The 25,232-nt window shown below is 35.3% G+C and overlaps 2 protein-coding genes across 2 annotated transcripts in view; both read right to left on the bottom strand.

The window, feature by feature from the left end:
* Positions 1 to 426: 426 nt before the first annotated feature.
* LOC128866524 (uncharacterized) lies at positions 427 to 17,003 on the bottom strand. The gene is made up of 7 exons (XM_054107337.1): positions 16,735 to 17,003; positions 3,606 to 3,677; positions 3,018 to 3,524; positions 1,374 to 1,525; positions 1,191 to 1,302; positions 1,007 to 1,104; positions 427 to 943 (listed from the first exon to the last, which is right to left on the bottom strand). The coding sequence occupies exons 1-7, from the start codon at positions 16,799 to 16,801 to the stop codon at positions 761 to 763; spliced, it is 1,191 nt and encodes a 396-aa protein (XP_053963312.1). The 5' UTR covers positions 16,802 to 17,003; the 3' UTR covers positions 427 to 760.
* The window catches only part of LOC128866525 (uncharacterized), a 118,149-nt gene continuing 102,081 nt past the window's right edge, over positions 9,165 to 25,232 (bottom strand). The window contains exons 15-16 of the mRNA XM_054107338.1: positions 23,179 to 23,299; positions 9,165 to 10,689 (exon numbers count right to left, since the gene is read on the bottom strand). Of these exons, the coding sequence (XP_053963313.1) occupies positions 9,341 to 10,689; positions 23,179 to 23,299 (1,470 nt within the window). The 3' untranslated portion in view covers positions 9,165 to 9,340. The remainder of the gene's footprint in view (positions 10,690 to 23,178; positions 23,300 to 25,232) is intronic.

Here is a 25,232-nt window from a genome sequence, read left to right as displayed (position 1 = left end):
CCCAAGTAAATGTGTAAATTCAAAGCTAATAGGACAATTAATAACTTCTATATATTAACATTTGCAATTTGCTTCAACAACTGATCGAATGTATCGCAAAGCAAATGATGAAAAAAACTTACCGAGAAATTCCAAAACACAGTAACTGGAGAGACGCGTCGAATGCGTGTAAATATGACCAATGCTAGCTGAAAAGTGAGATCGCATCGAGAACACTTGTTGACACTTAAAATCGAATGTAAACAAATGAATAATGCCGAACGGTAACAATGTCTCACAACTCCCTATGTCTCACAACTCCCCATTCTCCCCTATACATATATATGTATAAGTATATTATCAACATTCCGAACTCCCTTTGTAATTTTAGTGAAGCATACTTTTATTTAAATTTCCATTTATAATTTGACACAAATTTTATTTAATTTTATTACTTAGAAAATTTCTCTATTCCTAAATTTCACACTACCGTAAATAATAATAGCAATATTGCTTGACGTAATTTTTAGTATTTTTTTGCTTTTCTAGAAACTATTTTATTAATAAAATATTTTATTTGCTCCTTTACTAATTTCGATATTTTTTTCGCATTATTTAAAGCTTCCACTTAGCACACATTTCACGCTGCTGCTCATGATAATCTCTATGGATAACCTACATATAGCCTAACTTAAAGGACTACTAACTATTTAGAATTTCAACAAGCCACTTCTGTATAAAAAAACGAAACAATATCGCCATGCACTACATATGCAGGTATTTAACGATTCTCTTCCTCTTCCTCTTGCAAACGTAATATATCGGCTTTATTCATAAAATAATAACTTGGCTGACGTCCTTTCAGATCTTTGGTTGTACGCTTGGCACCTTTTTGTATGAGTATGCGACTTAGACTTTCGATGGCATTTGTGCCCATGGCATAGTGCAAAGCTGTGCGTTCCAGCTGAAATTAGTGACGTGTTACCTTATTTCCAATCAATAAAAGAGGTTTAAAATTATTACATACATTATCACCGATTTTAAGCAAGTCTGGATAGAGGCTCACAAAGTGTTCCACAATTTCTTCGTTCTCTTTCAAAACGGCAATGTGCAAAGCGGTGCGTCCTGTTAGAGCAAAAAATAAATGTGTTTTATTTTCCTTACTATTCAAGTAGTTAAAGTACTAAATTCTGCATAGGAAATTTTTTTACCATAATAGTTTTTGGATTTTAAGAGCCATTTGCCGTTCGAATCAGCAACTATTTCCCTTATACGTCCAACATTGCCATCCCTTATCATTTGATGCAACTCCTCACGTAGCTCCTGTGGCAAAAATAAAGTACAGTTTGCTTTCATTATTCAAAAATTCACACATGCAAATATTATTTACTTACCTCCAGCGTACGCAAATTGCGTAGAAAATTAGCAAGCTCATCATGGCCACGTTCCGCAGCTATTTCTCCAATACTCACATCGTTGTCGTCAGTAATGTCGACTATGTGATCGTAACCTTCCACTGCGAGGATCTCAAAGGGTCTGATATCGCCTGAAAAGTCAGATAAAAATGTAAGATTATTCGAGGTTAGGTTATTATAAGTTATTTTAATTTGATTGATCAACAACAATTTCACACAGACCAGAACTGGTCTCTAGTGCTGCGAAAAGAGAGTGGTGGAGGCGTAAATTTCACATTCTCTATTTCAAGCTATATTTTAAAAATCACACTTCGATAGATTGCTGATTACCGGATCAGCGATATCCCTCAATAAGGGAAGTAACACAGAAAGAAGATAGCTCAGACGCAAGCTGCAAAAGTTTGGGCAGAAACATGGAAGGTACTCCAGGGTGGCCCTAATATTGTCTGCAGTACAAGCTCTATAAGTATCACTTTGCATCAGACCTAGTCTTGTCGTTGATGTAAGATAGAAGGCCGTGAGTGCCCCAACCAAAAGTTTATAATCTAACCATAGAAATGTTGATCTTTGCGTTGTATGAGCGCAGTATTTTTCTGGAAATTCTGCAGGATGTTAACGTATTTGCTTTTGACTTAATTGCCCTGTCTAGCTCTGTTTTAAGACAGCGAATGTGAGACAGAGACCGACGATAAGTTTACACCGGTTTTAATCAGGTACCCATTAGATAATGACTCGTCTGTTAACACAAAGTTCATCCATCGTATTCACTTTTCAGGTCAATAGTCATCACAGCCATTACTGTCTTGACCACAACTTAACTGTCAATGAAGATACTCAACTCCGGCACTGTAGTTGTAGCATAGTCCTCGGTTTCGAATATGATGCAGTACTCTCGGAGCCAGTATGGCTGTTGAAGGTTAAATTCTGAACATAGTGCAGTGGATGCCCATCTTTTAATAATTTGAAAACCGTTAGGAAATAAATTGTTAGTATGTCAATGGAGCCGCAGTATTTTCTACCACCCACCTGGCTCTACTGTTACGTGTGGCTTTTTCTTGAAATTAGATTGAGGAACAATGTGTTATTAGTTGCCATTGAATAGTGTCAATGCTGCTGTTACTGTGTAGGGTTAAGGAGAGTTCGGAACCGGAGATTACTCAGAACAGATTATAACCCAGCTTATGGGTTATCTCATTTACGTGCTTATTTATTCGAACTTTAAGGCTCATAAGGTTTGTTAGTGCACATCAGAGTTGTATGGCTAAACACCTTTGGCTAAATTTATTGAGCTTATGGCTCGTTCTTATTACCTATGGGGGACTGTGGTATTAATGGAGTGTACGCTTTCAATTTACCATTTCATGAGCTCTTTGAGCAACACAGCGATCTGATTGGTACATGAAATGATAAAAAAAACCGGAAGCGGAAGTTGCTTAAACAGTTCCTCTTAATCTAAGCATCGACTTTTGGGCGGAATATCTGAAGTAAAATAAAGTCCATTATTCCTATCGCTACATCTTTCTCTCTTTCTACCTCTTTGCTTCTACATGTTTCGCCTTTCCTCTCCCTCTTTTCTCCTCCCGCATCTCCTTCTCTCTCTTGCCATTATCTTTGCAAACTTACCAATAACAGCTAGCGATAGCACGTAACGATCGATATCTTTAGCATTCGATGGCTGATTCGCTTGTAGCGATACATCGCGCGCCGTCCTATACAATTCATCCCGATATGTTATATCGACATTTGATTCTTCGATAAGATGCATCAGCGCACCGCGTCGATGTGAACGCGCACAAGCAAAATGTAGCATGCTTTGTCCGTGCTCATCGCGATCATCGAGATTCGCATGTGATTCCTCCTCCTCATCAGCGTTTGAAATGTGATCCTCTTCTATGCGATCTTCATCGCCGTTTCCAATATGGACACTTTGCAAACCCATACCAGTGCGACGCAGCATCGGCGAGTTGGACGTAATAGGCGCGGTTGAGTTGGTCTTACCACTGTTGCTTGCCTCTGCGGGATCGCGTTGATGCATGTAATTTTGTAAATAATCAGCAAGAAAAGCGACCGGATCCTCGGGTCGTTTGTTGGCGATTTCAGTGAGTGCTTTGATAAGAGGATCAGCTAGATCTGGGAAGAGATGGTGAGGAAATTCAAAATTTTTAAATTTGTTCTGTAATTGCAGATATCCATATGAAAGTTATAACTCACTATTTGCCAAATATTTGCCTTGCTCCGTTTTGAAAATAGGATTCATTTGACTGCTACCATTTTCAACTTGACCTGAAAATTAATCCAGAGTGATAATTAATAAACTTGTGTTTATTTTAAGGCTATTTTTATTGCAATAATAAATTCATTTATATGTAGACACCTACCACTAAGAAAAAGCAATATTTTAATAATGTATTATACAATAAAAAAAAAACTATGTGATTGAGTGAAATCTGGTAGATTTTTTATTTAAATGAATGTTTAAGGAAAACAGGTTGGTTAAGGCGAAAATGGTATACATTTTAATGAATACTTGGTGCTTTTTGCAGCTCAATTTCTAAAACTCAATCTCCTTAAGGCTATACTTAATTCCGTGCTCAACTATGCCACGCATTAGTAGCTGGTTTTTTCAAAAATTATAAAAAATAAACAAAAAGTTTGAGAAAGTATATTTTTTCCAAAAACTTAAAAAAAAACAAAACACTGTTAAGAAACTTGAAGATATTTCACTTCAAAAAACGTTATACCAAAATTTGCAACATTTTACAAAATCTCGAAACTACTAAATTACAAAAAAAAAATTATTTGGAGTTAACTTTTTTAATATGCTCGAGCCGACAAACAAACTGATTTGCAGAAAAATGTGAAACAAGCGCTGTGTAAAAAGAAAATTGTACACGTAAATAATCTTGAAGATTGAGATTCCTGGTTACTACTAAAGAATTTTACGAATAAGAGAAAACTCAATATTTTCCGATCCGATGATTAATTTAACATGCAGAAAAATCCCTAAAAAGCACTCAATTAAAAATATTTTAGAGCAATGGTTTGAGGAAGAGCATCAAGTCAGAAGCTGGAGGGCAGCTATTTTATTAATCCGGAATTAACTGCGCTTTGTGCTTTGATCATTAGCCAAAGCATACAGCCCATATTGTGAGCGCGTAATTATTGTTTAACTGCCCACAACTCATCTAAATAGCTGCTCAATTCATACCACAATTTCTGATATATATATGATGATATATAATATAATGGAATGAATGGAGCTAAATTAAAAAAGATGGAATTAACTTGACTGATGGAGATGATGAGATGGATTAACTCACACCGTTGCTGGTTTCTTTCTTTAGTTCTGGTTACCCTATTTTAATCTTATTAGATTATTATTTCTAACCCAAAGTTTGTAAAAACAATTATGAGTTTAATTTTTCTCAAAAGTATTTTTTTTTTTTTATCAACACCTTTCTTTTCTCCTTCACATATATCCATCTCGAAGTGTTTTTTGTTATGGGTCTGAGCTATTCCAGCAATACGGCTTTTATTTCCTCAACCGTGGAAAATATCTATCCTTTCTGAAGTATTTTCAATTATGGTAACAAGCAATGGGATCAGCGACTAAGTCTTCTGAATAAAATTTCTGATTATGGTGTAGTTTTTGGTCAACATTAATCTTGAAAAAAGAACCGCCAAGAACAACAAAACAATGAAATTTAAATAATATAAAATTCCATGAGAACTTCTCTATTGTACACATTTCAGGTTTCACAAATAATTTTACATAAATAATACAAAAGATAGTGGCGGACATACGACTTTTCCTCGATAATATACTTTTTTGGAAAATTTTAATGCAATAGCTATAGAGGAGCGAAAGAAAAGTTTTCAAAATTTTCCGGAAACAAATAAAGTGGCAACGAAACTCATCGATTCATCAAAAAAGAAATTTGAATACATAACCAAAATTTTAGCTCATCGGTTAAAATTGCAAAACCTCCTCGCTTCAAAAGAATAGTTCAAAATTTTCAAAAAGTAATAGGACTATGAATAAGTTCGTGCGGTTTTACAACAGATGGCGTAACTTGATTATTATTCCATCGATCCACATTTCCAAACATTCATTGGAGAGCTACTGTCGTAAGGCACAAACGTCAGTATAAGTTTTTTATTTGAAGCGTAAACAACAATATTTTTACCACACTTGAAAATGTCGAATTTCGTGCCAAATAATGTGTTTTTGCGGGGAATTCTTCTTCATTATTTTAATATGAAGAAAAAAGCAGCCGAAAGTCATCGTATCTTGGTGGAAGTTTATGGTGAGCATGCTCTATCTGAGCGAACGTGCCAGAAGTGGTTTGCACGCTTTAAAAGTGGTGATTTTGGCTTGGAAGACGAAGAACGCGAGGGTGCGCCGCCAAAGTTCATGGATACCGAATTGGAGGAATTGCTCGATCAAGATCCGGCTCAAACGCAAGAAGAGGTTGCAAAAACTTTGGGAGTTGATCAATCAACCATTTCCAAACGTTTAAAAGCCATGGGAATGATCCGAAAGGTAGGCCATTGGGTGCCGTATGAATTGAAGCCAAGAGACGTTGAACGCCGTTTTATGGCATGCGAACAACTGCTTCAACGGCACAAAAGAAAGGGTTTTTTGCATCGAATTGTGACTGGCGATGAAAAGTGGGTCCATTACGACAATCCAAAACGTCGGGCAACGTATGGATACCCTGGCCATGCTTCAACATCGACGTCGGCGCAGAATATTCATGGCCTGAAGGTTATGCTGTGTATCTGGTGGGACCAGCTGGGTGTTGTGTATTATGAGCTACTGAAACCGAATGAAACGATTACGGGGGATGTCTACCGACGACAATTGATGCGTTTGAGCCGAGCACTGCGAGAAAAACGGCCGCAATACGCCGATAGACACGACAAAGTTATTTTGCAACATGACAATGCTCGGCCACATGTTGCACAAGTGGTCAAAACATACTTAGAAACGCTCAAATGGGATGTCCTACCCCACCCGCCGTATAGTCCAGACCTTGCGCCATCCGATTACTATCTCTTCCGATCGATGCAACATGGCCTGGCTGACCAGCACTTCCGTAATTACGATGAAGTCAAAAAATGGATCGATTCGTGGATTGCGGCAAAACCGACCGAATTTTTCACAAAGGGAATCCGTGAATTGCCAGAAAGATGGGAAAAAGTAGTAGTAAGCGATGGACAATATTTTGAATATTAAATTTGTAACCATTTTACGTCAATAAAGTTTCAAATTTCGAAAAAAAACCGCACGAACTTATTCATAGTCCTATTATTATTCGAAATTTTTTTTTTTAAACTAGGTATCTCAAAAAAGCTTTTTTCTTTTAAATAGGTATTAATGTAAACTTCTCGATTCATCACAAAAACAAAACCAATTAAGAAAAAAAAACAATATAGAGTTCAAAATGCAAGTCAATCAGTCAAAACCTTAAAAAGAACACTTTTTAAAAAGGCGTTCAAAATTAAAAAAAATCTGAAAATTTAAATTTTGGTTATTAGTTTTAATTTTGAATTATATAATAACAAAACGCATCAATACTCCAAAAAATACATATTTATGTATAGCTAAAATTTCCAGTCGATCGTCATGAGAGGAAAAATGCCGCAATTTCAAAAATTTTTAACATAAATATCCAAAGATATTTTTTCTTTTCAATAGGTACAAAAAAGTAAAATATTAAAAAAAACGTGTCCGAAGATATTTTTTCCTTTAATTAGGTAAGAAAGAAACGTTTCGATCCATATAAAAAAAAAAAACAACAACAGAACAAAGAAGGTTAATAAACAGTTAAAATTTCAAGCCAAATGGTGAAGATTGTAAATATGGCACTTTACAAAAAAATTGAAAAACTATTGTATAAAAAAATGTTCCGAAAATGTTTCTTTCTTTTAAATAGGTATTAAGAAAAACTGCTTGATCCATCAAAAAAAAAAAAAAAACAACGCACAAACTACAAATTAGAAACAAAACTATATACAACTAAATTTGCAAGTCAATCAGTCAAAATTGGAAAAAGAACGCATTTAAACAAACATTCAAATTTTAGAAAAAAATTCTGAAAAGCTTGTTTTTGGTTTTTTTTTTTTTGTGAATTATGTATATTAATAAAAAGCAAAACACATCGATTCATCAAAAAAAAGTATGAATATACAATTAAAATTTCTAGTCAATCGGTCAAGAGAGAAATGGCAAGTTAAAACAAAAAATTATTAAAAAAAATTATCCAAAGATATTTTTCCTTTCACATTAGAGTAAAATATTAACAAAAATATCGGAAGATACTTTTTTCAATTTTTTATGAAATAAGTAAAATATTAAAAAAAATATCCAAGGATATATTTTTTTTTCAAATAGGTATAAAAAAATTCTCGATCCATCACAAAAAACACAACAAAAAGGATCAATAAACAGTTAAAATTCCAGTGGTTCGGTCAAGGTAGAAAAAGGCGCGCTTAGAAAAAAAGTATTAAAAAACCATTATCCAAAGATATAATATATTTTTTCAAATAGGTATAAAAACACTGCTTGATCCATAAAAAAAAGGCAATACAAATAAGGATCAAATAAAATAAAACACAAACAAGTTTCAGAAAATGATATATTATTTTTTTAATTTTAAATTATGTATGTAATAAAAAGACGCACCGATCACTCAAAGAAAACATATCAGTTCAGTTAAATGAATACAGTTAGATATCAATGCAGTTAAAATTTTCAGTCCATCAAGACAGCAAAAATGGGTTGTTTAAAACAAAGCGTTCGAAATTTTCAAACAACAAGAAATACCTTTATTAATACGCTTAACTGAGTACTAAAAAGGTTCTGCAATCCAAAAAAACTTAAAAAGAGAATAGTCAGAAAATTGTATATAGACACACAAATCCGTTCATACTTCCATGCAGAATATATGTAAAAATTTCTAGCCAATTGGTCCGAATTTGCTCGAATTACAAGCCCAGTCCTCTTGGCAAACAAAAAAATCGAGATAAACGGGTTTAAAGTTTTCTGCATTGCACGAATCAAACTAAGAAGAGCTGCACTAAAATTTAAAATAGAAGTAAATATTAATAAAAATATTAAATAATTTCCCCATCTCAATACTTCGAGTATGTCGCTTTTAAAGTATTGGGGCAACGTTTAAGCAAAAACGAGAAAAAAGTATTTTTTTTTTAATTTCTAAAGTGAACAAAGTGTGTGATTTATCACTACTGAACCATATAAAAAATGTTCATGTTTAACTACTTACAAAAGACATTTTACTAGTGCTGTTTTTATATAAACAATAAAATAAAAATAAAAAAAAAAGTAAAAAATTAAAATAAAATTAAAAATATCAACCAAAAAAATTGAAAATTGCGTTATATTAGCCTTACTTTAAATACTCTGAAAATGCATAAAATTAACTTGCAACTAAAAACAAAGTATTCGTATTCGGTAGTTTTTGCAATACAAATTTTTCTATGATGGAAAAATCAGAAAAAAAACGAAAAACACACAGGACACTGAAGTGAACACACGAAAAGTGGAATCAGTAAAAAAATGTACGAACCCGAATTTGTAGTAGTTCAAAGGTTCACAGCCCACAAAGTCTCAGAAGCATTTTGTTTTCATTTAGGTATTTAGGTTTGTATGTAATAATAACACGCAGCATTAAAAAGCATTCACATTTAGTAAATAATTGAATATTTAAATATTTCCTATAGGTGTTAATTGTGCTTTGTATGTATAATACACACATACATATAGTCTAACATAATGCAAAGTATTGCCTCAATATTTGTTTATTTAAAGAGAAGAATGATGGCCTCATGATTTGGCGAAGTTCGTTTACATAAATATAATTTGTACTTTTTCTCTTTGCGCCACTTGATGCATTTTTTCTGGATGCCTTTATTCGGTGACTCTAATTGCGCTCCACTAGACTGTTCTTTTTGCGACGGAATATTTTCACCAACATTGAGGCAATGTGCTTTGAGTTCGTCAAGGACATATCTTTTTCCAGCGACACAATATTCGTTACTGCCGTGCAATAGTCCTGAAAGAGCACATATTCCATCACGCCCAAGCTTTGCATATTCACCAATTGCACAACCAATTTCGACATGGGATTCTGCGTAATGAGATTGAGTCCACGCACCGAACAGAGATGACGCAAATTATCTACTTCTTTCATCAGATTTGGCAATTTTATGGTAGTGGTACATTTTAAGCCCGTACCCAAGTAGGCGGGACGTGCTTGTAGGTAACCCAAAAAGTAGCTCTCCTTAAAGTGTAATTCACGCTCGAGAAAGCTGATAACTCGTCCGACACGCGTATAGGCCGCGCCCATATTGGCGGCATTGGCATCATTCGAAGTTGAAATGACACGCAAATGCTCCTGACAGTTCAGCCAGAGTGCCAAATTGTATGCCGAATTGATATAAACGCCACGTCCATATGGCCAGAGATGGCCATTGAATGCCAGTGATTCCGCTGCTTGCACCGAATCTTTCGTATCGTGTAGCGGTATCATGAGACCCAATTTACTCAGTGTTGCACCTATTTCTGAGTTCTCTTCGAGCAATTCCGTTAGCGTATAATAACTGCCCGACTCCGTCTCACCGATCGCTTCGACAAAGTGATTGGTGAAAATTTTACCCATCATCATGCGTTCGGCCTGTTCCACTTGTCCTATTGTCAAACTCAATGGCAATTCAAACTCTTCCAAATTTCGTGAACACTCCACACTACAACGTTGTATTAAATTCTGTTCATCGTCGAAGCTGAAACCGGCTGTATTCAGCCGCATGCCATTCTCCATTGGAAAGAATGCGATACGCGGATGTGGCTTAAAGTCATCATTAATATTCATGCAGTGCATATCCTTGATGAGTGGCACAAGGAACTCCTGGAAGACGACGAACACATCGAAATCAGGCGCTATGATGCCACAATTGATATCCTCTTCGAGATGACGCAACATCGAAGTTTTTCGCATCGCCGGCCAAATCACATCGAAGAGATTGTGATCGAGTCGTGTTTGCCGCAAACGTATTCTCTCGAAGACGCTCCGTTTGAGAAAGCGACTCAAATAGCTGACAACGGAGAGTTGCATTGTGCAGGCACTTAAGGGCTTACGATGCGCTAATGCGGTGGCAGCGGTGGCGCTGAGCACTTTGCTGGACTCCTCAATCACACTGAAGCAGCGATCGAGCGTACGGTTGAAATCAACATCTTGCAGTTGACGTCGTGAGCTGTGTAGATCATCTGGTACTTTTGGGGAGTTTTCAGATTGTGTAGATTGGTGGTTGAGGTGCGATGAGTGTTCGCATTTGAAAAAGAGAGCGAGGGAAAGAAAGAAAAGATAGAAAGAGCGTGTAAAGGTGTGTGTGACGGTGAGGCATGTGTGGGAGAAAAATAAAATTTATGAATTAATACCGGATTTTGTTAGGATTATTAAATATGCAAGCACAGAAGCAATGATTTTTAAGCGACGTTTAGACAAAATTTAATAAAATGCGAAATATGAAAATGAAAATAGTAAAAAAATAATAATAACACAAAAAGTAATGAAAGCATTTTTAAGTGTTGATAAGAAGCAATGTGCGAAAAATACAAAAGTTCCCCTAATTCCTTGAAACACACAAGATATGATTTCGATTTAATCACTGCACTAAAAATTTCTTCACAAATCGTTCCAAAATGGCAGAAATAGTATTAGTCCAGATTAATAAAAAATATGTTAAAAACCAGACTGGAATTGGTTGCCATATATCCTTAAAATATTGAAATTGGTCCACATTAAGGTGAGAACAAAGATGAAAAAGTAACAGTATCCAGTGCACACAGGGTAGTAGATGCGAGTGATTAAAACTCAATGACGATGCAAGAACGATAGAACATAAGATTGCGCTTGTCAAACAAGTGTGACGTCACACTGATACGCTTGCGTGAAAGAAATATGAAAATTCAAACAAAAATGCAAGAAGAATAAGAAATGACTAATTAACTAAAAAGTATATATTTTGTGAATATTAACAATAAATATTAAATGTATTAGAATTTTTCATTATTATACTTATACTTAGTATAAGAAACCTGCGAAATATCAGCATAGAATTCCTTCTGCTAATAGATATCCAGCAAAATTCCAGCTGCAAGCAAGATACAGTTTGTCTAATAGAAACATAACCGTCCTAACAAACTGTATTGCAAAGTCTTTTAATATTTATCATATGCGGCCGCCGTAGTCGAATGGGATGGTGCGTGACTACCATTCGGAATTCATAGAAAGAACGTCGGTTCGAATCTCGGTGAAACACCAAAATTAAAAAAATATTTTTCTAATAGCGGTCGCCCCTCGGCAGGCAATGGCAAACCTCCGAGTAGATTTCTGCCATGAAAAAGCTCCTCATAAAAAATATCTGCCGTTCGGAGTCGGCTTGACATTGTAGGTCCCTCCATTTGTGGAACAACATTAAGACGCACACCGCAAATAGGAGGAGGAGCTCGGCCAACACCCAAAAAGGGTGTACGTGCCATTTATATATATATATATCTATATATTCAATGAAATACATAGTCACCATTACCTATAATGGCCTCACATCTTAGAGTCATACTTTGTGTTAATTTCTGCGCAAGTTGTGGAAGTAATCGGCTCCAAATCAGACGAATTTGCCTTGATAACATTGTTTTGTTTTGAGTTTTTGTTTAATTATTGTACAAACATTTCCAAAAAGGTTGCCAGGAGAGTGGTAAAGTTTCAATCCGACACACCTTCTGATTCGAAGCTTAAAATCGTTCCGTCCTTGTATATAAAATCCAAGGTTAAATAAAATCAAATAAAATCAAGTAAAATCAAATAAAATCAAGAAAAATCAAATAAAATCCTATAAAATCAAATAAAATCAAGTAAAATCAAATAAAATCCTATAAAATCAAATAAAATCAAGTAAAATCAAATAAAATCTAATAAAACCTCTTTGCAGCTGACGATAATCAAGCTTTTTGTTACATTTTATTCATCAAAACTGCATTGAAATTAGCGGTAAACACAAATAAAAGGCCAAATCATTTTTCGGATAAGCAGCTCCAAACATGGACCTTAACTGGATACTTAATAGTTTGTTACAGTTGTCGATTACCCGCAGAACATCAAGAACGATTTATGCAACTATTCGCCCAAAAGGAAGACTCATCCATGAATACTATGTTTATCAAATTCCTTTCTGAATTTAACTTAGCCCATGCAAGCCATTCTTCAATGTGAGATAATGAGAACAAAGTTTTTTTTTTATTTTCACCCGAATTCGAGGCCTTCTGCACATGAGCGCCCTCGAATCGTGTCTTAAGATACATTAACAACACTTTTCCTTAAACTGCTCTAGCTACATGCAACGATGAGTTCGATTCTGTCACAAACAAATCAAAGATCTTCTGATCTTGCTTTTGAGAGACAATTTTTTTTCTTGGCCTCGTCGGTGGAAGTCGTCAACGTTTTTAAATTCGGTATACCATTGCACCCAATTATTTAGGAATGTCTTCGAATTTTTCAAATATTTTGCTGGAAATATGTGGCTCGCGACATTTTTGTGGACCTTCATGGTGTGTACAAAGGAACACTGCTTCAGATCGTTTTTCATACGCGGAACTCATTTTGTAAAAAAAACCTACGCTTTCTAAATTTCTCTCTAAATAAAGAAATTTCACAACGTGTTTTGCGAAGAGGATACACTTATTTAGCAATAAATAAATTTGTTAAAGGTAACTCTAAGTTGGAATTTCGCTGGTCATATTTACATTAGAAGGACTGTATTTGTGTTATAAATCGATGAAAAAGAACTTACATTTATTACAAAAAATGTTGTTTGTCAACATGTGCGTGAACAATTTTTTTCGAAAATAATTTTTAATAATTTTTTTTTTTTTTAATTTTTTAGTGATGCTTTATACGAACTCAAAAAAACTCGAAAAGAATAAAATCTATTGGAAGTGTAATAGTTACAACCCAAGTGCCTTTTTTTGGCTAAGTGCGTAAGAATTCAACAGAAACTGCTTCAGACCAATACTTTAATTCCTGATTCATTCAAATTCAGCCCCACTGTGTGTTTTAAACTAAAATCCACCTGCAATGTGCCAATTTCTATAATTGATCCATTACCTCCTGCAACTAAACAAATTTGAATCAAATATTCATAAGAGTGTGGTAGATTTGAATTAATCAATACTTCATTTTGGTTCATGCACACCTTATAAAAGAGTATTTTAAAAAAATGCTTGCTTACGGTTAAAATACGAATGTGAAAACATTTCTGTTTTTTTTTTATTATAAATTATTTTGAAATAGAAATCCTACTGTGGCTGCCACTGCTGTAGCTTTGCTCAAGCAATGTTTTCAACAGACTTTCTCGAATTCACTTTTACTTGTTGGGCTTCCTTAAGAAAATAAATCGATTCGATATAAAAGTGACAGATAATTAGCCTATCCTATTTCATCCTATTTCCAAGGCATACTCTACCATAAGCAAACTGTTTATATGGTGAGAATTATATGCGTAAATTTATTGCTTAATCCAGATCAGGATTTCGCAATTCTTTTCAATAAACCTCTTCATCGCTGAATTGCTCAAAGTATGGGCTTAATCTAATCAGGTTGTTTCAAGACAACGTGCTTTTATTGATATCTTAAGATTTCAAAAATAATATTATTACAAAAAATTGTTATATCTGCTCACAATGCTGGAAATTTTTGCGAAAGATCTCCCTGCGCGCTTTAAGCTCCTTTTATAACTTTAAGCGCGTTAATCTCAAAACTGCATTTTCATGTTGGCCCGCACACACAACTCAACAAATTTTTAACAGATTCACTTAAAGTATTAAATGTCTTTAAAAATACTTAATATTTTTCTATTCATTTATTTATTTTTAAAGTACTCGGAGTAAGAAAAACTTTTTTATTAGCGATTTTTGTTTGTCCTTCAAAACTTGTGGCCTCCTCCTGGAAAGGTAGGTTTCGTCAACTCATCTTGTACAGCAGATGTCTGGAAGATGGATGGAATCATCTCAGTACCTTTTCCTCAGCTATCGTCTCTCCAGGCCTGTCCTGCTATTTAAACTCATGAACATGGGAAATAGTTGCATTTTGCGTTTTAAATGTGCGCTTAAAAGTGAATTTTAGAGACGAGGTTATAACTGGGCGCCTAAGCTTATTCCAGGAAGCATCATAAATGGCAAAAACAAAACAAAAAAACCTTAGTTCCAAACGAAAACATAACTTGATAACTCAATTCTTGCCCCAATTCAAGGCCTTAACGAAATTTGCATAGCTAATTGAAATATGAATTAGCCTGCCGCAAAAATAAAAATTAAATGAGCCAAAATATTGGATCTTAGCAACCAGAAAAGCCATTTGGGAAAAGCCAGTCATCTACTATTAAAAGGCGGCATAAAACTGTAGGTCACTAAATTTGTGGAGCAACATCAACACGCACACCACAAATTGGAGGAGGAGCTCGGCCAAATACCGAACCAACTATTATTCGCCATTGCCCGAGTTCGGGCATGAAATACTAAATAATAGAACAGTAAATGATAGAACGAATACGGCGGCCGCCGTAGCCGAATGGGTTGGTGCGTGATTACCGGCGGCCGCCATAGCCGAATGGGTTGGTGCGTGATTACCATTCGGAATTCACAGAGAGATCGTTGGTTCGAATCTCGGTGAAAGCAAAATTAATAAAAACATTTTTCTAATAGCGGTCGCCCCTCGGCAGGCAATGGCAAACCTGCGAGTGTATTTCTGCCATGAAAAAGCTCCTCATAAAAATATCTGCCGTTCGGAGTCGGCTTGAAACTGTAGGTCCCTCCATTTGTGGAACAACAGCAAGACGCACACCACAAATAGGAGGAGGAGCTCGGCCAAACACCTAATATAAGTGTACGCGCCAATTATTTATTTTTATTTTAAATGATAGAACAAGTTTTTTCTAATAGCGGATGAGGTGTATTTTTGCAGTAGTAGTATTTCTTTCCTTATGCACTGTACACATTGTCCATCGCCTATCACATAACCTGATTCTCTTTCTTAGCAGGTAAGCAGAAATTCTTATTGTTGTCAAACGCATTTCAGCGTCTCTCGAACTTAATTCGTACGGAACCCAATTTATCTTTTTAGTGTCTGGATCACAACTATCGGAAGTACTTTTGTGCTTCTGTATATTTTCAGATAGTCAAGCAGCCATCTTAGCTGTGGAGTCACCTATATCCAATTCAAAACTTGTCAGACAATGCAATGTAGAACTTAATGCTTTAATGCGCACGAAAGACAACACTTGCATCTGCGTTCCTACAGCCATACACAGATAAAGCAAATGAGAAAGCTGATGAACTGGCAAGACAGGGGCCATCCTATAACGAATCCAAAGTGATAGAAAAAAGTTGTTCCCAAGGCGTGCGCAAAACAAATCCAGAACTGATGAGTAGTTAAGAAATCCACGAGCAGACATATTCAGAATTACGTCAACAAAAACGAGCCACTGGCTTTTGGCAGACCATGCCAACGATAGATACAGCGGCTGCAATTAAGAAGAATCTAGGGAAACAGTCTTTCACTATATGTATGTGTGAGTGCCCAAGCCTGGTTCTCCATGACATAGAATTCTGTGGGAATTCTGGATGGTTAACTTGAAAGAAATTTCAGAAATGAAAATAGACGACATAGGTAGATTCATAGTCAAATCAAGATGGTTCGAGTAATAAAAAACAGTGGTTCTACAAGCGCATCTTTTGTGCTAATTGGATCTGGGCTGTGCTACTCAGACCACATCTCCACCACAGATCATTCCTAGTAATTTCGTAATCATTTCGCAATGCTTTGCAGTTTTATACATTTAGTATTGCGTTTTTCAATTCTTTTTTTTTAATCTTCTATACAACGTGGCTACTTAGCTGCTTATTCTGTCAGTTGAGTCACACTACATACACACTTAGCCTGCATAAACATCAAATGACTTTCCGCCACATTTTTCTTTAAAGTGAAATAATGAACTAAAACTCCCACATGAGCGTTTGTTGGCACACAAAAGTCGGCACTAGCATGACTCTACTTCCACCAAATGTTTTAACTACAAAGTGTCACTTAATCACAGCAATAATGAATTATGTGCTGCGCGCTTGATGAGACTAATTCACACTTAAAAAAAATTATAAATTTTAATTGCGTTCTAATAAATGTTTTAGAAAGAAAACACCAAAAAGCATCTCATTATTCTCACTATACGAGTATACCATATTTCAAATTCAACTATATAAACATACCAAAAATATCATCAATATTATTGATGAGACTATTGAAGAACTCGCGATCCCCGAATGTTTGCGCCATTTCCGTACTATATAAATTTATGAAGTCGTATTATTTTATTCAAAGCTTTAATAGAAATTTATTTGAACAGTAAGCACTTCGCTTTGAGCCACTAACAACTTTGGATGTACAAAAGTAATGAAAGTGGACGAAATAACTTGGAAGAATGCGGTCAAAATAATCAAAAGTGACCTAGAAAAACCGCAGGCACACGTGTGTTGACCAGAACAGTAAATCAATGACTAACTGCCGTAAAAGCACACGACTCTCCATTACCAATACACATGTAGGTATGTAATATACTTACATACACATAGACTGAGTGTATTATATATGTATGTATGCACCTATGTTTGTTTACACACTTGTGAGGCAAATTTCTGGCATACAACTTATTGAGTGGAAACTAGCCTGCTGGTGACTAGTTACTGAACGCTGGCATACGAACCAAAATTAGTTTGCTTTATATTATTGAGGAAGCGAATGAAATATGTAAGCGATTGCATATCTTCCATGCAGTTATAAAGGGTTTTCCAATAAGAGGTGTATATATGCTCTTAAGCTAAAGGGTGCATTTTTAAGTGCAGTTGGTCTATGCATTTAAATGAAAAACAAGGCAAGTGATATTTTTTTAAGCAGTAAACAATTTCGCCATTTCAATTTCGAATTTCTGGATTTCTGGATTAGACTTGCTCACAATGGACCAATAAGCAAGAAGTAGGCGTCATTAATCCCTAAAAACAATTCAATAAGATAAGCGTTTCATAAAAAAATTTTGCTAAAAATTGATGTTGGAAATATATTTATAGAATTTATATTAGAATCATTTAAATAAAGGGTGATTTTTTAAGAGCTATAGGAAAGTTTTAAAAAAAACACACACCCAAAATTCAGAAAAATCCATGACATTTTTATTTTAATCGATAGTACAGTCCATATAATTTAATGTTTAAAGATTATTTCATGCAAATGTTGACCGCGACTACGCTTCAAATGGTCCATCCGCTTAGTCCAATTTTGGCATACTCTTTCCAGTGTTTCGGCCGGTATCTCACATATAAATGCTTTAATGTTGTCTTCCAATGCGTTAATTGAAGCAGGCTTGTCTGAATAGACATGAGCTTTAACATAGCCCCACAAAAAATAATCTAAAGGCGTTATATCGGACGATCTGGGTGGCCAATTGACAGGTCCCGAACGTGAAATAAAATGTTCACCGAACTCGCCTCTCAAAAAGTCCATTGTTACGCGTGCTGTGTGGCATGTGGCACCGTCTTGCTGAAACCAAAAAAAAGTTGGATATCATTTCACGGTTGCGCTCACCATTCACAGTTACGTTACGATTCGCAGCATCTTTGAAGATGTACGGTCCAATGATACCTCCTTCTGGTTGATCTTCACTCCAAAATCGACAATTCTGCTCATTTACGTACCCATTGATCCAAAAATGTGCTTCGTCTCTGAACACAATTTTTCGATGAAAAAGTGGATCTTCGGCCAACTTTCCAAGAGCCCATTCACCAAAAATTCTGCGTTGCGGTAGGTCGGTCGGCTTCAATTATTGCACCAGCTGTATTTTGAAAGGCTTCACACCTAAATCCTTTCGCAAAATTTTCCACGTTGTTGATTAACAGAGGCCCAATTGCTACGAACGGCGACGAATCGATAATTGATGGTCATCATTAACACTGGCCGATACAGCTGCGATATTTTCTTCAGTTCGCACTCTACATAAGTGTGTTGGTGGTTTGATGTCCAATAATGTAAATTTAGTCACAATAGCTCAAATAACCGCTTCAGTGGGTCGATTAAACTGACCATAAAATGGGAGAATCGCGCGATAAACTTTTTTAAGAGAACACGCATTTTTATAATAAAATTCAATGATTTGCAAGCGTTGTTCGTTTGTAGGACGCTTCATGGTTAAATTATAGGCCAAACTGAAGAAGTTTGTCAGTGAAACAAAACACGAACCGTGCGTCATCTGTTTAAACCAACTGTTTAAAAAGATAATACCTAAAAAATCACAGATATTGTCGGTTAATGCACTGCTTTGATCCATTTTTTGGCATCTGACTAATGCGAAACTCGTTCCTAAACCCAAATATCAAGTGGTATTAACAAAGTAGAATAGTTTTCGGAATATTGTTAAAATACATTTTTGAGTTCTGAAAAAACCGAGTTCTTAAAATTGTTATTAAAGTAGTAGTAGTTTCAAAGTGGGGGCAAAACAAATTTAAAATAGTTGTTTATGTCATAAATTTCATTTAAGTTATCGCCCAGAAATAAAAAATCGAATGCCTTAAAACGCAACATTTGATTTTGTATAAAAATGCCACCAATATGTAATCATCATGCTCGATTAAGAAAATTAAAACTGAATATTAATTGTGAGTGAATATTATTTTTGAGTGAAATCGTCAAAATTTACTTTTGGATTTTATTTTTGAGTGAAAACAGTTTAGAATTGAGTATACATCCGGAATGAAGAAGAAAAATTAAAAATTTAGCACCAAATTGAAATAATTAACTCTTTGCTCTCGAGCGACGCCGATACGGTGCCAGGCCGATTTGAAGTGTCAACTCCAGCAGCGCCCGAGTGCTTTGAAGTCACTGAGCGACGCTCCTACAGCGCCCATGATAGGCTTGGCCAAAGGGCCAAAAAAGGACTGCAAGATTTGCTCTGACCATTAAATGCCCGGAGGTGGGCGGGAAAATTAGTATTACTGTGATAGGATACATCATGGCTATTATTGCACTAAATATCACAGCAAAACTAATATCAGAGAGTAATATTTATCAAAGGTTGTTGTTTTCGACATACAAATAAATAAACTGGTGAAATTTTGTTATCTACTGTTTATTCTTAAATGTTTTCAAAATATGGTATTTGAAAAATGTTTACCTAATTTGGCCGAAATCGTTTCGAGTTGGTGATTGGCGTCAAGCGAATAAGGTCTGAGTGCAATGCGTTAAAATCTTAATTGAGTGCATTTTATTATGTAGTCAAAAAATACAAATCCGCAATTTGTATTATAGACTCTTATATTATAACATAATATGTTATGGGCGGCCACCAAGTGGTCTATCCGTTGAGCCCTAATTCAATTATTATTGGTGGATATGAAATAGCAAATTATAGACCTGAAAAAAACAAGTTTACAAACGACGGCGGGGAAGCTGGAATTCGGTTAAAAGATACATTGAAGACGTATTACGGAAAACAAGATAGACCTCAACACAGTACACAAAAGCGAAGCCTCGCGGACGGAAACATGAGAAGCCAAGCCTATGGAAGCTGAAGCTGGCTACAAATATGGTGAATGGGCCAGACATGGGTGAATAGAACTGGTCCATTTCACGGACGTCGTTGTGGACCCTCCCGAAGTAATGTAGAATGTAGTTCCGGGAAGAGAGTCTCCTCAGAGGAGGAGGAGGGATTGTTTTAGTGATCACACCCCAGTAGACGAACAACGCAGTAGACGACGTTCGCTGTAATTGCGAAGGCATTTGTAACACTACATCACCCATAAAAAAACACGACTCCGAATCCTTCGACTTACGAATACTGACAAAGAGAAGCGATACAATACTTAAAAGTTGAGCAATTTTACGCCGACATGCGTTTTTTTCTTATCGGATGAGAAGTTATTGAGTAGTTACAGAAATCTCACAGGTATTGAAAATCTGGCTAATATTGTAAGCATTCCAGCTGTGCAAATTTTCCAAATCGTTCAGGGTATTATCAATGTGAATATTTTCACAGGCGGTAGAGATCAATATCAAATCCCTCAAATTGGATCTTGCTATATCAGAACCTTTTCGGAAGTGAACAAGTTTCAGCAACAGCACTTATGGGAAGAGAGGTTCAAGTCTGGTGCAAAAACATTTTTCTTTATTTTATTTGCAATAGTATTGGTCCTAACTTAACACCATCCAAAAATTGTATGGACTTGCGCGTATTTGATGAATTTGAAAGTTATTGTTCAGTATTAAAAAAATTCTGCCACAAACTGCCGGAATACTATAATACTTGTGTGCAGCCTGTTATAGTTTAAAAAAGTGAATAAAAATTCTACAAGTCTTAAATAAAAAAATTACCAGATTGAAGTGTAAACGAATTTTATGGAAAGGAATCCTCATAACTTAATAAAGAAGAGCTTAAAGTGCCGCGGTGGCCCAGAATTTTCAAAAAATCGATTTGTTTTGATATTTCGAAAGTACCTATAGGCTTTTAAGAATATACTGTCAAATTTTTGGAAGCATATTCCAAGTATTTGCGATTCTACAGCCATTTTAGCATGTAGAGTCAGATTCGTCCCGCGACGGCATCAATAGTCGCATTTGAATGGTCAACACTTTAAACTCTATTATCTCAAAACTACTTTTTTCGGCCTGGTGTTGTCAAAAACAAAAAACATATTCAACCGAATCATCTGAAATTTTAATATGTTGTTCACAACATCAATGGCTATCGCCTGTACTAGAATCCTATTATTATTTCAATTATTTCGTATTTCTATTTTTTTATTAAAAAACTGAAAAACCCCATTTTTAGAGTATCAAATTCAAAACTGCGCCATTTTGTTAATTTTTTTATTCTATTCTGGTACGGCACATAGCTACTAATTTATAATTTTTTTTTGGTTTTTGTGTTTCAGATAAATAGGAGAGCCAAAATAGACAAACAACAATTTTTCGGGAGGGTCAATTTCAGCGCCATTTTTTAAATTATTAAAATTAAAAAAATGTTCTTGTTTCCTTTTTTGTATGCAAAGGCCCAAAAATTTAAATACAGTTTTTCATTTTTTTATTGTAAAAAAATCCTGAAGATATCCAAATTTTTCGAGCTCTAGACCACCGGAACCTCTTAAGCTTTAGTTGGTATACTCTGTACTTATATATGTTAACAATTCGTTCTCGATACTTAAAGGCATTATTGCTTAGGTAATTCTATATTAATTAATTAAAATGACATGATAAACCCTTATCGTTTTCAAGATATTTGATTTTAAAGATAATTAACACTTTTTTTTTTGTTTCTTTGCCCGCAAACTGCGCTTATAAATTTTAGTGCAAGGGTCCGTTGTTTTCGATTTTTAGTTAAAGGTTTTTTATTTTTGTTTTTTTTTTTTTGCAAATAATAAAAATCGTCAACTAAATTTCTACCAAAAGACCTGACAGTACAAATGGCTGCTTGACAAATTAATGAATTTAATATACGATTTTTCACCGAGTGTTTTCTACTTCTCATCATTCAACAAAAAATTTGGGATGTAAACTGCAAATAATTTTAAAAACTAGCACATCTTTTTAGCTATCAAAAAAGGTGTAGTACTTAAATTAAAGAAATAAACCGTTGTCCAATGCCGGCTCAAATAGTAGAGTATAAAACTTCATAAGAAAGAAAAAATTAAAAAAATAAGTGACTAAAACAAAAAAACGTTTCAATTTAAACTTTTTTATTCACTATAACTCGTCCACGATATGACTGATCCTATTCCTAGCACTAACCCTCATTGTTTTTTTTTTTATTGTATTTTTCGATTTTTTAAATTATGCCAGTTATTAAGCTGGACGTATTTATTTTAGAATAGTAATAATCACAAATTTTATAGAAAGAACGCGAACTGTTTCACAATTTCCAAAAGAATTGCCGATTAAGAGCCAGGTAATTTCGCTGGTAGGGTATTCACTCATATACATTAATACCTATACACGCAGACATATTAAAAAACTTACACACCCATACGGTAGAATTTTCCGTAGATGCCACCTGCTACTACATACATATATACTAGCACTATCACTGTACCCACCATCTGATGGGTGGTTCATAAAATGGGGCCGTGCGCCAGTTAAGCTTACAAGTAAAAACCAATATAATTATTAATTTAAGTAGAACTAACAAAAGTTCACCTGAACACCCTCGAGTCGTCTGTTAGATTAGCCACTACCAATGCTACTTACACACACATTTTCAAAGTAAAAAAATTAATAGATATATGTACGAGTATTGCATTTTGAATGAATGATGAGCGGGTGTACTGTTTTCACTGGAAAACAAAACCACAAGTCAATAGTGCTGAAAGGATTCTAAAGCAAATCAAGATAACGTGCCGCCTTACAAGTAAACTACAGCTACAGCCTTGCCTTGCTTGGGGTGGAAAATTAGAGTGGAAAAAGTTACTTGCGCAAACCTTGAATTAAGTCATAAACTAAGGAAAATCAATCAACGGATAAACAAATAACAAAAAAACAAGAAACAAAAGCACAAAAAAATACTGCGAAATCGCTACGCAAAGCACACCTGCATATACATTTTTTTATTTACAATTGCCTTTGTTTATCGGCATACATAAAAAATTGTTATTGTAATAAAAATATTGTTGCCTTACCTTGATCATTTAACAGTTCATCTTCGAGATCTTCAGCGCCGAAATTACTTAGTAGTTGTCTATAGTTGAGTATATCTTTGGCCCCCTCATTATGCTGATAGAGTTCTGGTGTATGACCGAGCTACGGAGTAGAGGAGAAAATGAGATGGAGGAAAAGTTAGAGAGTAAAACAAAAAAAGTTTAAGTTAAGTTGTAGCGATTGTCTACTATGCGACATACTCAGGTTCATAGACCATTGTTATGCCACGAGGAGAACTTGTGCTTATCTCTCCCTAAAACCAATGTGAATCGTTCAGAAACTTTAGATGATACTTGATTTCCACGAAGCTGAGATCTACCAACGCATAGAAAAATTTTCTATCTAAAACAGTTTCTGGCTGCTACAATGTGTCTGTACGAGTATGCCCATTCTATGGGCGTGTCTGTCTATTAGATATCGTAAATCTTCGTTATAATGGGAATCACTGTACTAAGACTGTGCTTATTTTAGCTTATCAGAGATTCTGTGCGTTTAGCATTAAGAGTTGGCCACAATTGTCGGACGATTCTATAATACAAGTGGGCACATTTCGCTATTTGTCGTTCACTGTAAGGATATTTTTTTTTTAAATAAGTAGCTTACAAGTCTGTAGGAGTATGCGTATGTCATTGTCTGTGTACTTATCAGTGAGTTTGGTGCCGGCTCTCGCTAGTTAATCATCCATGCAGTTATTCTCGATGTCGCCTTGAGCCCATCTTATATTTGTGTGAAATGACTCGGCCATTTCGTTAAGAAATGTGTGGCATTCTTTGGCTACCTTCGAGCTTTTCGACTGATTTGTGGGGGATTTAATCATCGCTTGGCTATCAGTGAAAATGTAGATATAATCTCCTGGTATCGCATTACACTACTATACCAGTGTGATGGCTCTTATTATACCCATTAGTTCGGTCTGAAAAAACCGTTGTATTCGAGTAGCGGGAAGTTAAAGGAGATCTTCACATAATTCTAAAATACACCTCTTCCCACCCTACTCTTGAGCTTTGAGCCATCTACGTATACAGAGATGGACTTGCCCTCTCTTACAACGTTCCACTCCCACATTTCCCTTCATGTACGAGGGTTATGAACGTTGTTATGGTAGTTGTAGGCAATTGTGTATAGTCTACCAGTCGCATATAATGCGCAAAAAATAAGTAAGAGAAAAATTGTCAGTGGCAATTTTTAAGTACTAGTCATTATACACACAACATATACTGGGTGTGTACGACCCTCTCTTACTTTGAACAAAATTTGATGAAACACCTCGAATTTTTTATGCAACATCAATTAATAATATTTCTAAAAAATTATTCCATAAAATTTCCATTAGCTGAAATGAAGTCCTCGATCCGGGTCTGGAAACGATTACATGCTAAAATCATGCCATAACGATTTTAATTCCAGCCTTCAGAGAAGAAGTGGTTTTATGAGGATGCTTATTGGTTTCAGCTCAAATATGCCACATACTTAGTAATCCAGAGGATTAAAGTCAGAGGAATTAGGCGTCCATAAGGTCGGTGTTATAAAATCAAGGCAATTTTCATCCATCTAACCATGTGTCTCCATCGCTTTGTGTGAAGGAGCAGAAACTCATCAAAAGATGTATGGGCTATCATCGCGTTTACTATCTATCCAGAGTTTCACTACTATCTCTAGAGCCTCGATATATACAGCAAAATTACTCGAAATCCATCATTAAAGAAATTACCTAAAGAACACCTAAAACAATGGCCAGAAACTTCGTGTGTTTGACAACATAAACAGCTGTAGGATTGGAACATAGCTATCTGTTATTTCTGCGGTTGGTCTCTTAGGCTTGGTAAACACTTTTTTCGTCAAAGGCGATTTGATCGGATAGCTCGCTGTTCAGGTATTTGCTATGGCATAAACTGTCTTCTGCGCATAAGGTAGGATTTATATCGGAGATAAACATGGACAACTCAATGGATATGACCTTAGAAACATTAGGCTACCTCACAAGGGATTCCTCGTCAATGATCGCTTGCAGTTGTTGAATGAATTCTACATATCG

The sequence above is a fragment of the Anastrepha ludens genome, chromosome 6, assembly GCF_028408465.1.
Source record: "Anastrepha ludens isolate Willacy chromosome 6, idAnaLude1.1, whole genome shotgun sequence".
NCBI classification, from domain to species: Eukaryota; Metazoa; Arthropoda; class Insecta; order Diptera; family Tephritidae; genus Anastrepha; species Anastrepha ludens.
This window is presented reverse-complemented; position numbering and strand designations above follow the sequence as displayed.